At 41.6% G+C, this 14,213-nt stretch overlaps 1 protein-coding gene across 1 annotated transcript; it reads right to left on the reverse strand.

Annotated features, from left to right (window-relative positions):
• Window positions 1-3,827: 3,827 nt before the first annotated feature.
• Window positions 3,828-12,702, reverse strand: ZC2HC1B (zinc finger C2HC-type containing 1B; the record flags this gene model as incomplete). The annotated part of the gene is made up of 8 exons (XM_079550274.1): window positions 3,828-3,852; window positions 4,700-4,778; window positions 5,756-5,858; window positions 6,249-6,373; window positions 8,202-8,340; window positions 8,993-9,112; window positions 11,323-11,387; window positions 12,666-12,702. 8 exons carry the CDS (start codon window positions 12,700-12,702, stop codon window positions 3,828-3,830), a joined length of 693 nt encoding a protein of 230 aa, XP_079406400.1.
• Between the last annotated feature and the right edge of the window lie 1,511 nt (window positions 12,703-14,213).

Below are 14,213 nucleotides of genomic sequence, written 5' to 3' on the forward strand. Positions count from 1 at the left end.
GGTATTTTGGTAGTTTCACCCAACTCAGAATCACGACTTATGTTTGCTTCCTATAGTAAACTGCTGTATGTTTCCAGCTGATGAAGGTGTTACAGCCCTGTCCCACGACCAACTAGCAGAAATTGCAAAAAAAATCACATCTAGTAGATAACATTTAAACAAACAAACAACTTCAGAATTTACTTGCTGCCTTGCATAACCCATTCTTAAAAAAAAAAAAAAACAGAACACCATTTTAGCATATGATGCCATTACTAGTGGGTTCTGTCACAGCTGAAACAGATGCAGTTTCTGAATCAGAATATGCAATCTCTTCTACTAAATTCACTTAGAATTAATAGTACCTAATGATAATTACAGATACACCATGAAGCAAGCTTGTTCTCTTCTCCCTTGGTAATCACAGAACTATTTCCAGGCAACTTCAAATAAAAAACAATATTTGTGAATCACTGATTGCTGTTTTGCTGTTAATGAACTGTAATTATGTGAATATTTTTACAAGTTTATCGTTATTTGGATTAGGGGATGGTGGGATTATTGGGCTTTGTGCAGAAATATGTTCTTCAGATACACTGGAGAAGTTTTCGTATTTTTAAAAATCTTGGCATAGGGCAAAACAAAATAAATTTTAAGATCATCATAGCAGGGATAGCAGTAGGAAGAATAGGTTCAAGTCCAGTTAGCAGTTGTTCAAATTACAGTTTAGTGAAGAGTGAAAAGGTTGGAAACAGTGTTACATGCACATTTTACAACTCATAATTCTGCTCAGACTTGGAAAGGTATGAGTGTACCTGTTTATTGCATTGTTTTCCTTGTTCGTGCAAATTGCATTCACGTGGCTTCCTTCCAGCTTATGTACTTGTAAACAAAAAAAAGAAACAACCCCAAATGACACATTGTTGTACATGCCTGATCATATATGATTAGTAGACGCTTTGGATTGTGCTTTTCTAAGAGGTTTGATACGTTATGAAATACTCGTCTTTGAATTAAAATAAGACGTTAAGAAGGAAACGCTGCAGTGTTGCACAACAGCCACACTGTGAGCTACTCGCTGCAAAGGGAGCAGAGCTCTAGGCTGCCAAGAGACATGCTGGGCCCTGGTTGCAATCTCTTATGAAACACTGAGGTACGTTAGTGAGAGATGTTGATCATACTGAACTGCGAGTTAAAGGCTAAGTCTCAGTCAAGTAAAAAGTAAAAAGGGCTTGGATTGGAAGGGGCCTCGAAGATCATCTACTTCCAAGTGCTCTGCCATGGGCAGGGCTGCCACCCCCTACATTGGGCGAGATCAGGCTGCCAGGGGAGAACAACCGATTTTGCATTAAAACTCATAAAAGGCACACTGCAACGTCGACAAGTAAAACACAGCACACTGTGGTGGCACCTGTAAGTAAAACACAGAAGCAGACCTTAAATAGGTGCTGCTGCTGCTTTAACTCTCCAGTCTATTCAAAATAGCTTTTCTAGATTCTTGACATCGTAAATATAGACAGAGCTCAGCAGCAGTCCATATATAGTATGTGGTAGAAATATCCTAGTACAACACAAATGAAAAGAAAGAACTATTTTTGCCTGCAGATTAGCTGTCACCACTTCATTGCAAGATCTTATTTATGCGTTACCAAATGTTAAGTCTGCATAGCACGCAGCTTGTATGCTGACATGAAAGTGCACAAGTCAAACATATCTGTGCTTAATTCTGCACAGCTCTGGGTACATATTACATACTATTCATACACCTCTTCCCTAAACCAGTATAACCCTGGTTTATTTTACATCCCATCACCATCACTGTCATCTTGTGCTTGCTTGCAGCGCTGCATGCTCCACACATGGGCGTGCTCATTATGAGCTCAGCAAAGGTGTGTGGCTGAAGCCTACAGAATACAGCCATATGCTCCAGCTCACAAGGCACAGAGCATATAGCATCTTGGTCTTATTTCTCTCCTTAAAAGCCATCACATTCTGTGCACAGTTCGGAAGAAAAAGTTTGGGACATACAGCCCTGTAGAGCTCTGATAGAGCAGGGAGATCCCACCCAGGTCTGGCACTGATCCTCTGCAATACCTCAGGGTATTTTACCTCACGTTATATTAGACATGAAAACAGTCTGTCAATCCATCTGAACTCTGCTTGGACACGTTTGCTGCTAAACAACAGAATTCCTGTAATCAAGAGAGGCTGTGAAATTGAGAAACTCGATGAACATCTGCTCTCATAGAGAAAAAGCACTCATTTGAAAGTGAGAAGATGGAAGCCACATGAACCTGCTGAGATAACACTGAAGAGTAAGCATTAGAGTTGGCAGAACAAAAGAATCTTCAACCTATGTATCTTCAACACACAACTGTTTCTAGTGTTCATATCCCAGCCCATACCGGGGAACACATTCATTACTTTTTAACTTTGCTTTTATTTCTAAGTTGGTCCTGTTCAGACTCTCATTTTCTTAACCTGTGAGTTTTTACAGACAGTCCAAAATGGGACAGCAAGTTTCATATATTGATGATTGGGTGATACATTTGCTATTAGCAGAGTCTGTAAGCACTGTTCTTCAGTACAATGTTCTCACCCCTAAAGTTCAGCATTCTCTAAGATGCTCAAAAGTGATCTGTGGAATCAATACCAAAAACTTCTGAACACACCCAGGAGAAAACGAAGAGGGACTAAAAAGGGCAAAGGAGCACTGCTTTAATACACCTGGGCTCACTTTGAGCCTGTTGTGTGTGTTTAAGACCATCCAGCTAAGGAAATTGCACTTGTTTCAATCTCATCTTTTTTATAGCTACCTATCATACTAGCTAGAGGGTAAGGTCTCATATTTATTACTGCTGTGTCCAGCTGCTTTTCATTTTCCTTAAAAGCATCTAATAAACAAGAAAACTGCTCATGATTTTTAACTGAAAGCATTGTTGGAAATTGGGTTAAAAAAAAAAAAAAAAACACAACAAAAAACACAACAAAAAACAACCCACACTACCACCACCAAGCAAGGTGGTTTAAGACTGCTAATGAATAAGGTGGCCAAAACATGTGCCTCCACATCCTTCTGGCTTAGTAATCAGTTTCTAATAGCAATTGAATTTTTTAAGGGAGAGTGAGATTTGGTTTTAGTCTGAGCTTGAAGTGCTTTAAGCTGATGTACCACATACACTGCCATCTGTTGCTTAGTTGTCACTAACATTCATCATTTGTTGCTTACTGGAAGATTCGATTAAATAACATATAAAGAGCTTCAAATTGTTCATTTTGTTCTATATGCCAAAGCAAAGTAATGCAGAAACAATCCCATGGCACAGGATCTTCCTACATTTTGTCGAAACCATCACAGAACCATAGGGGTTCAAAGGGTCCTCTGGAGATGACCGAGTTCCACCCCCTGCTAAGGTTCCTGAGAGCACGTTACACAGGAAAGCATCCAGGTGGGTCTGGAACATCTCCAGAGGAGGCGACTCCAGTCTCTGTGGACAGCCTGATCCTGTGCTCCATCACCCTCACAGGAAAAAGTCCTTTCTGATTGAATGGACCACAACCTTTCAGGTGATGATTTAATTAGATTTTGGCAACTCGTACGGATGATCTCACATCTTTAAAAAGGACAGCCTAAAAGCTTTATGACCAAGGGAAAAATAAAGACGACAGAGAACTTCCATTATTATTCTTATTTTTAATTGGAGATGGTACCCGTGGTATTATTACCACTGCATCAAAACAGACTGAGCTGCAGCACTTGGGGTAGAAGGAGGTGCTGGAGGATCACACAGTTAAGGCTCATAGTGCTTCTGCAAAACACCTTAATGTGTCCCTGGCAGGCAGCCACTCTATCTTCTGGTCTGTGTCTGCTGTCTGAAAGCAGCAACAAGCCACATACTGGTTATTTACACTGAAACACATAACTCCCTTTTAGCTAAGATGATTAAATCAAAGCAATAATATAAAAAGGCTTACTTTTAAATATTATCTTGGAGGGCTGATTCCTTTCAATATCTTTTGTAAACATTTGGCATTTAAGTTTTTATGAACAACACAACGTTACTCTCTCCAGAGGTTTTCTTGCCTCTTCTCAGGTGTTTGTTGCACTTTTTATTTTCACAAAACCATCACACAAAGGTTAAACTCGTTTTTAAGTGAGTGAAGTCAACTTCAGGAAACAGAATTTTTCAGTTAGCTCAAGGACAATCTGTAAGTGTTACACAGGTCAAGGAACTGCTTGCTTTTGTCTTTACCTTTTAGATTAAATAATCCTTAGAGAGATTTGCAGCTCCCTCAGCCATTTTTCTGATACCTCCTTCCTCAGTACTGAAATCATACTCAGAATCTGCCACCTGATAGCAAGGAGGCCAGGGGACTTCCTAACCTCTGCTTTGCTGATTAGTCCACCCATCTCCTGTTCTGTCCAGCCTGCACATAGGCTGCACTGTCCGCAGTGTAGATGGTGCTTGGACTCAGCCATGATGCTACAAAAAGATCCCTTCTCCCCAGGCCTTTCAGCCCAGAGGGTCAGAGCTAAGCCCTGAAAATGGTGGTATGATCAACAGATGTCTGTTGATGGTCTGTGAGCCCTGCATGGTAACCCTAAGAGTTCATACACTGTTCATATAGGAACTCTGTGTAGAGTGCAGGAGAGCACGAGACTTGCTAAAGATGTCTGTAGAAATAAAATAAAAAATAAAAAAAAAAGAGTTTTCCTTACCCAAATTGTCCAGCAGATTTTTTTACAGGAGACACACCCAAAGGTTTTCTGCTTTTTTGCAGTGTTTCCTGAGGAGTCTCTGCAGATATTTATTGTAAAATGTTATTTGGCATAAAAAATTCTAACGTATGTGAACCTAAACTCCAGAAATGTAAAGATAGAAGATACTGATACACAAATACATCAAACTGCACTGATATACAAATAATAATATCATAGAATCCTTAAGACTGGAAAAGACCTCTAAGCCATTAAGTCCAACCATCAGCCCGTCCCCATCACACCCACTGACCACGTCCCTCAGTGCCAAATCCACACAGCTCTTGAACACCTCCAGGGATGGTGACTGCACCACCTCCCTGGGCAACCCGTGCCAGTGCAGCACCACTCTTCCTGAGAAGTTTTCTGTAATATCCAACCTGAACTTCCTCTGGAACAACTTTAGGCCATTACCTCTCATGCTATCACTGCTACCTACCCACCTCACCACAACCTCCTTTCAGGCAGTTGTAGAGTGATGTGGTCTCCCCTGAGCTTCATGTACTTATGATCACTCACAGATGACACCACAGTTAACTCTATAAAGCATCTTTTAAACAGACTGAATGTTGGTTATGATTGCTGGTAGCAATGAATACTAGCAAGCATATTGTACTGAATCCTGATTAGAGGGAACAATTTTAGGGACATGGCAGTGTAATTTTTAAGGCTCAATCAACAAGTGAGAGTCATATCAAATGAACAACATGCAAAGCCTGATGCTTCATCTTAATTGACCTGAAAGATAAAGAATGTGATATTATGGAATCATTTATGGGAAAGAGGGAACTTGTCTCCCAGACAGCACACTTCAAGTTTATATAGAAGCTTCTGTTTGAGAACATCTAACTTAAAAGGCTAAGTCCCTTCTTAGAACCTACTTGAAAACCTCTGTGCATGAAACTGGCGCAATGGATCGGGATGATTTGTATTGCCATTTGATATCAGCAACATCCATTTGGAGCTGGTGGAGTCTGTTCTAAGGCAAACATAAATATAGCTAATTGAACTCCTTACCTGGAGTAGATTTTTCTGTGTTATCAACCTTTTGTATTCTCTTCTCATGCGGTAACAGAGGTGTGACAGTTGTTTTTTTTCTCTGAGTCACTGGTTGTTTGCCCTAGGGTAAGAGAATAAGATGCACAGCGTACGCAAGAAGTTCACAGAGCCCCACAACAATTCTCCAATTGCTGAAGCAATGTTAGAAAAGGACAAGTGCACCTGCTCCCATTAGAATGCTGCTTTTAAGCCTAAAAAGCACAACAACATTTGTTTGTGTTATTATTTTTAATAAAACAAAAGAGGAGCTCACTTGAAGACACCGCCAATTAGCTCTGCTTTTCTGGTTCCCTAAAGATGCTTAGACCTTTCGTCTTGTGTCTTGCATTTAGGAAGCTTACCAACTTCCCTGGAACCTTAGGTTAAACATTAAAACAGGTTTTACTCAACCTAAAGTACAATTTGGCAGATCTGTCTCAAGGACAACACAAGTGTGAACATGTTTGCTTACCAGAGGCTGTTTGGTGATCTTGGAGGCAATGGCGCGGCGAGTAGCTTGTTCTTCACAAAATTTGATGTGCTTTGCTGCTGCAGCCTCATTGAATCTTCTCAAGCAGAATGGACACTGAATATAGTCTGATGATAGGAAAGGAACAGGTGGTGTCACAGTTGTTATAGCACAAGAAAGGATTTGCCCTACTTCACTGAAGTACCCAAGATGGCTCCATCAGCTGGTGATCAGAGTGAGCTCCCATCAGCTCTTAATGTCTCAAAAATGCCAAATTAGAAAATTAGGAGAATTACAAGAGAAGCACTTAGGATCCTAAAACACGTGCTTATGGGATTAACTCAGCAAATCGCTACCAGAAGGAAATCCCTGGGCATTAATAAAAGCAAATTAAAATATCTTTGACCTAGGCCCTCTCTCTCAAAATTTCATTAAAAAAATCTGCAGTGAAAGCAATATTTAGAAATTCCTTGAAGAGTCAAAAAATATTTCAAGACCTGTTTTTAAGTGTGGCCATCAACATTCTCATTTATTTTAGTGAAATGCATTTCCTTTGGACGCTGCTTAAAATATTGCTTAAGAGGCTGCCCCAGTCAGCTAAGGGGTACTAAATAGCCAGGTTTCTAGGTGTGAAGTAGTACTGTGAAGAACACACAGTAGTGCTTCCTAGAGTTGCTTCTGGCAGTGTTATAAGCTCTGATTCCCCACTGCATTTAGCACTGGTGCAGCCCTACTCAATAAATGGTCCGTGCTCAGGGTCAGCACTCTTTCAGCTCAACACAGTTGTGCTCTGCCCAGCCACTGCACTTATCAATCTCAGACTCCCAGCAGTGGGAACTGGTGCACCAAGGTTTGCGATCTATCTGGAGAAGGAAGAGAGGGAATGGGAACCTCTCTCCTCCCCACATTACATGCTCTTTCTCTCCAGCCCTGAGCTACTGGGTATGCATTCCCACCATGCCCCTCAACAATTGGCCTTTCCCCAGTTCCTTTTCCACAACTCCCCCAGCTCTTGCATAAATCCAGTTACCCAAAGAGAGAGAAGGAAAGGAAGGGGTTTGCTCTTAGAGTTGGTGGAGTCAGATGAGAAATAATAGAGTAATTAAGGTACTCAGCAGTGGAAGTTCAGAGAAGAGCTTGACCCCAATTAGGGAGAGAAAACATGTCCATGCTTATACTGCATTGCTGACATCTAGAAGAGGAAGAAGACTGCAGTCCTCACAGCTGGTTTTGGTATCAGTCACGAACTCCTAGTCTGCATGGGAGCTGCAAGAGCCCTCCCTCCTCCTTCCCTCCCTCTTCCTTTATGGCTCAGGAGGGACTCTGCAGATACCTTTTCTAAGATTGCTCCTACATTTCATAAATCATCTATCATGAGGAATATTAGCTGTACATTTCTGGATCTGTAACTTCTAACACAGTGAGCTCTGGGTACAGACCACACCTGCTATTAGGAGTCAAAGCAGTCACGTTTTCTAAATGACTTCCCCTAATGGCACAGCTGGGGTGGGGAAGTGGGTAGTGGAAAAGCTATCATACGGTAGCAGGAAGCCTATATGCACTACATCTGATCTGAGTGGTGAGTCTGAGTGTGTTTTGCACTTTGTCACACAATGGTACCATTTGCAGTATACAGGCATCCCAGCTCTCCTCCCAAAGCACTAATGCCTGGCTCCAAACTTGCCACTTTTATAAGCCACAAAGGTTCACCTATCTTTCTCTTTCTCCCCACTTTCTCTTCACTGCACTGTTCCTCAAGCCAAGAAACACAGAAAAAAAAAAAAAAAAAAAAAGAGTATGGAAAGAATCAGAGTTCTTTGACCTAGGCCCTCTCTCTCAAAATTTTGGTGGTGTGCAGCGAGGTACAAAACTGAAATCCAGCTGTACGTAATAAGAGCTCATCGCTTTGCTAGAAATCAGTACAAGATCAAGAATATGATAAACTGAGCCACAAACCTGGATTGATGCTTGGTGGGGGAGGAGGAGGAAGAGGACGACCTTCTTGCATAGCTTTCGTCACTTGTTTGGCTGATTGAATGGCATTAATAAAATCTGCATGGTGCTGCCTCCAGTTAGATTTCTTCATCGGCTGATTCTGCAAAGGAAATTAAAGAAGACACAAACTTCCTGTGAGGGACAGAGAAATGTCTTCAAGTGAGGGTTCTCCCTTTCCGAGAGAAATATTACCAACAAAATAAACTTTCTTTTTTTTTTTTTGAAAGGCACAGGAAAGCTGAAGTAGCCTTCTGACACCTATTAACAACAGCAGCAAATAGATAAGGGAACAAGACACTCCAACAAGAACACTCTGGTTGTGGCAGATCAAAGGGTGTGTAAGAGGGAATGGAAAAGACAACATGATCACCATCATTTTCAGTGATTTGGTATATCTGGGTAAAACTATACACATATGCATGTCTTCCCATCCTCATCATCATCATTACACAACCTTGAAGAGAAGGCTGCAGGAAACTTGCATAGTACTTAGAATACACAAAGGGACATTTCCCAGAAAAGCAGAGACACTTGGTGCCTGGAGTAGTCACGGTATCTGCAGGTTTGGCTTCTGGACTGAGAAATATTCTCCAATACCAGCAGCACAGAGAGTGGGGAGAAAAGAACTTGGCACTGAGTCAAGAACATATGAAAGAATTGCAACATCCAGGCTTTGTCCTGGGAGGAAACAATCACCTTACCAAATGAAAGACTTCAAACAGAGCTAATATGTGCTCCAACCTTAGCCATACCTTCAGCAGGGGCTGCCTCTTCACAGTTCCGATATCAGTTCCCTGCACCCTCTGTTTAAAAGAATTGAAGGGCTTGCGCTTCTTGTTGAAGACTTTCTTGCAAATGGGCTCATGCCTCATCTGGGATGCAAAGAAAAATCATTGCTTATGGGCTATATCATGCTTTGTTAACGATGCTTTAGTATTCATTAAATTCAGGCTTTAATATTACTTGTATTCGAGAGTAGGGAGCTGAAGCAGTATTTTTCTCCAGGTTCAGTTTCACTCCTCAAAGAGTTCATCAGAACTTAAACAAAAAAAAAAAAAAAAAAAAGCTGCGTACAGCTGCACTTTCACATGCCCAGAGACACGCTGGAGGACAGCAGGGAAAAACACATGCAGAAAATCACAGGTTGGGGCTGCTCGCAATCCCAGTCTCACTGGACTCTTTCCTTGGCTCCACCACATTCAGCTTCCTTTCTTTCTTGGTTTAGAGGGAGAACAGACTGCTCCTGTTCAAAGGGCTGATGTTTACATTATTAGTCCATTGAGTTTAGATAAGTATTCCAGACTCAGTGCTCCACTGGCAAACAACAGCCCTGTTCATCCCATCAGCACAGCCAGAGCAGTGACAGCCTCGGGCTGAAAGGGAGCAGCTGTGTAACAGCTCGCAGTAACCTGACAGCTCAGAGCGAAGAGAATCATCTGTGGCTGAAAGCACACGGAGCTCCTAAGTGGAGATATCCAGGGTTCAATGCATGGGAGACATACACCACACAACAAAGGAGGATTTAAGATTCAGAAGTGGCACAGCTCTCTAGCAACAACCTGACCCACCTGCAAGAGTATGCCCGATTTTCTCTTTATGAGAAACGCAGTGAGAATGAGGACACAACTACATCCTTACTCCAGTGCTGTGGATTACACACATCTGAGACATCTGCAGCTAGACCATTAGAGACTCCATTCCCACCCTTCTTTACTTATCCTTTCCCAACCCTCAGTTACTCATCTTCTCACTAATTTACCTTTGCTGTCCCCTCACTCACTTTTCTCTTCCCTGTGTCATTTGAGTTACACCTACCATCTGATCAAGGCATGTCAGTATCAGCTCTGCTGGGCCAGGAATTTCCTTCTTTTACCACAACACACCTTTCTAAATTCTCATTTCCCTTTGAGCCTTCCTACTCATGTGCTTCAAGCCCTTCTGCTTCTAGCAATGTTTGACAGCAAACTCAAGACAAGTAATTCCCTGCAGGGCGCAGGGAATGCCAGATACATGGGTTTTGCTCACTGATGAGCACACCAGCCCATATCACCAAGAACAGAGGCATTGCAGGGTTTGTACCACATGTAAGTCCTAGTGATGAGAAACCTCCTGCCTTCCTGATACCAAAACATACATAGCTGTCTAATCAAACAAATTTCATAGTATCACAGAACTGTAGGTGTTGGAAGGGACATCTGAAGATCTAGTCCAAAAAACAGGTTCCCTAGGGCAGGTGGCAAATTTGATAGATCACACCATCATGTTGGTCACACATCTGATCTAAGATATCAAACACTGAACTGACAATTCCACGTTTGTCTCAGCACTCGCAATTGATTGGTTCTGCCATTTCCCATCCTTCCTCCCCCCTAACCCCCCCCTTTTTTTTTTCCTTTTGCTAGTTCGGTTTTCAGTTATACTACAGCATTGAACTGAGAGAAGGAGGGCTGCAGGCAGAGCCAACCCTTTCAGAAGAACTCTGCAGTTGTGTTGTTTTAGGCAAAGGGTGAAGCCACCCATTTAGTCTGTAATCCAGGGATCAGTGGGGTCAGCGGGAATCTTTTCATCCACTTCAGCAGGCTTTGGAACTGAGCCAGCTGCCTGCATTAGATTGTCAAAGGGACCACTTATTGGATGGTTTATTAGCCTGTTTCTCCCAGGAAGCCTAAAATAACTAACCCTGTCTTGAAACACGGACCACAAAGGAAACTTCAGGTTGCAGGATGTGACACAGGTCAGTGATTTGTGTCTCAACAGGAAAGAACACTTTATTTCAAACATGACACGGTTGAACCTAGGTGATCATTATGGTTCTTTTCAACCCAGGCTATTCTATGATTCTATGACATAGAGCAAGAATTAGCTATCAGAGAAGCAGACAAAGAAAAACTGCAATCTTGTGCTAGGTCACAGTATTTTTATGAACATTCACCTATTCTCTAATCAGGTTTACTAAAGAACGCAGTTTTTAGATCATTTGCTGTTCGACGTATGTTCAACCCACCTCTCCTCCTTCCCCAGTGCCCACCCCTCTCAGATAAATGCACTGACATCCCCATTTAAAAGAAAAGCATAGTCTTACCAGAGCATCTTGTGCAAACTGTCTTCCACAGATTCTACAAGGAACCAAATCTTGACTCCTAGCAGCTGTATAAAAATTCAGACCAACAGTCTCAGTTATTCAGTACAGGAGTGCTGCACTTACACTACAACCAAAAGTCAGACCGAGCCCTTAATCTGCTGGAACGTTCTTTCGTTGCCAGAAAAGGACCTCTGCAGTCATGAGCCTTTTTTGCAGAACCACTTTATTTCTCTCACTCCCACAAAGCACGAGCTTTCCTTTACTCTAAGCGACACTTCTTGTTCTCCACATGCCTGCTAATAAGGCATCTCCTTTCATAATGACATAAGCGGGAGAGGAGAGGGGAAGAAGGAAGAGCACTCATTAAGTCATTGTGGCATGAATTCTGGGAGGAACATCAAGCACAAGTGATTTGCACCCAAACTTCTTTCATTTTCCATACTATCAAGTAATGGCAGCATAAGGCCTCACCATTCTGCAGGCCAGAAGGGATCACACCGAGTAGGACACCACCTTCATTCTTAAGACAGACTGTTGCCACAATGTAATTTCTAGGGTAACATCTGTGTCCAACATGACTGACTTTGCAGATGCAAACTGTTAGGGGGTTTTGCTTTTAAATCACCTTCTATCAAAAATAAGTTGAAGTTACACAGAAGACAGTTCTATGACTCCAGTACTACTTAATTCTCATTTCAGTGCAGGGATGTTTCTTACATTAAGCAAAAACAGCTTTCAGAAATATTTGAACATAACAAAGAGCCCTTTTCACAAGACTTGTAATCTACAGAGGGAAAGACGTCTACATTTAAGCATTCCTTACCTGCTTTGGCTGAAACAAAAGGAGTCTTTGTATTGCTGAGCAGGAGCAGATGTGGAACTGCTTTTGTTACCTTTTCACTCAGATATTACCACACTCCAAGGCACAGAGAAAAGTTACTACAGTATTTCACCAATTAGAGGAACAAAAGCAATTCTGTAACTTCTCACTCTCTATCAGCTGTTTAAACTACACTTCACTTTTATTTCCAAGAAACACCTTTCTGCATGTCTGTGCTTACTCTAGATTATACTCTTTCAAGTGTCCCCTTCTTCCTGTCCCATCTCTTCTTGTTTGCATCCCCTCAAAGTTTCGACCAATACAACTTCTTTCAAAGATTGTCATTCAATCAGCAGTGGGAAGGCAGGACAAATGACTGCATATTACACAGGACAGGTGACTTTAAACATACTTAGTGACAGGTAAAGACTGATAAAGAACACAAGCACTGCCTTGCGTAAATTATTTATAGTAAAACACAAAATTACATTCCACACAAACCACTGAAGTGTCTGTTACTCACTTGTTTCATTTAGCTCCTGTGCTGGTATCTGGCTCATCTTAATTTCCCAAATTTACTCTTCAGTGCTGTTGACAGGAGCTCTAGGTGGTCAGCATTCATCATTCAGAAGGCCAAAGTTTATAGCAGCCCAAGTTACCATGTGTCACAGTTAACAATTATGACACAAGCAGACACCGCTTAAGCATGTGAAGCACATGAAAACCAGTACAGATACAAGCTAAATGAAAACTCCCCAACTTTTTCTAATGTAACAGTTGATTTCTATTTCTTTAACATAAAACTTGAGCAAAACTATAGTATGTTTAATCTTAACGTGAATGATGTATTCAGACTTTGGCTTTCTAAGCAGCAATGAAGAAACTTTTGGACATAGCTGTTCATTCAATTATCCTAAAACTCACTACTTTATCAAAATACACTGCAAAAGCTTTTTCCCCCCAGTATAAGCAAGTACTAAGCCCTCCTGTTATCTTGTCTCCACCTAGTGTTCATATAAAAGAGGAACATTCCAGACACTTGTAGTAGTCAGTCCACTCTACTGTTTTGGTTTCTCCAGCACAACAGGTTGCCTTCTCACACAAAGGCAAACGCTCAGCTCTAAAAATCAAGGGTTGATGTATTCACGCGTACAGGAAGTTTCAGAAGGGCTGACTGCAGATCTCATTCCTTTATTCATGGGTACAGACTGGTCACCAGAATAATTCTTATGTACAGTACAGTAATTTAAGATCACAGTAAGTCTGCAATAAAGGCTTTTCTGCTCGCCTTCAAAAAGCCTTTGCAACAGTTGTGTTAGGTCATAAGCCTGTATTTCAGTGAAAGCAAACTAAATGCAAGACGAAGAACAGTATTTCAGGAAAATCCAGACAATGGCTATTTGCCATCTGCACCACAGCTTTCTAAATATCTACTGTTTGTTACACAATGATTGCCATGTTGACTACTTGAAGCAAAGTTGCTTTAAACAGCAACAATAAGAGACACCTACTACTGCCTTTGCAATACTTCTCGCAACAAGTAAAACATAAAATCTTCAGATGGCCTGGGCTGAAAAGGACCACAAGATCACCTAGTTTCAACCTCCCTGCTCTGTGCAGGGCCGCCACCACCAGACCAGGCTGCCCAGAGCCACATCCAGCCTGGCCCTGAATGCCTCCAGGATGGGGCATCCACAACCTCCTTGGGCAACCTGTTCCAGTGCCTCACCACCCTGTGTGTGAAAAACTCTCTCTTAATATCTGACCTAAACCTAACTCATCTTAGTAAGAGGGATGCTCAGCTACACAATAGCTTTTTAGACACCTCTGCTTACCAAAAGTTTATCCAAACAATAAATAATCAATCCCTGAAAGAACTAAGGAATGGGTGAAACTCATTCATTTCCAAAATTCTGCTCTGTCAAGGCACTATATTTAACAGCCAATGTAAGGGAGAGATAAGTAGATACAGTGCTCTGTACAAACTCAAATATTTTAATGGAAGAATCAGATCAAATCTGCAGGATTTTTCTGAAGTGCTGAATGCATTCAACACGTGACACTTTCTCCT

The sequence above is a fragment of the Tetrao urogallus genome (genome assembly GCF_951394365.1).
Source record: "Tetrao urogallus genome assembly, chromosome: 2".
Classification (NCBI taxonomy): domain Eukaryota; kingdom Metazoa; phylum Chordata; class Aves; order Galliformes; family Phasianidae; genus Tetrao; species Tetrao urogallus.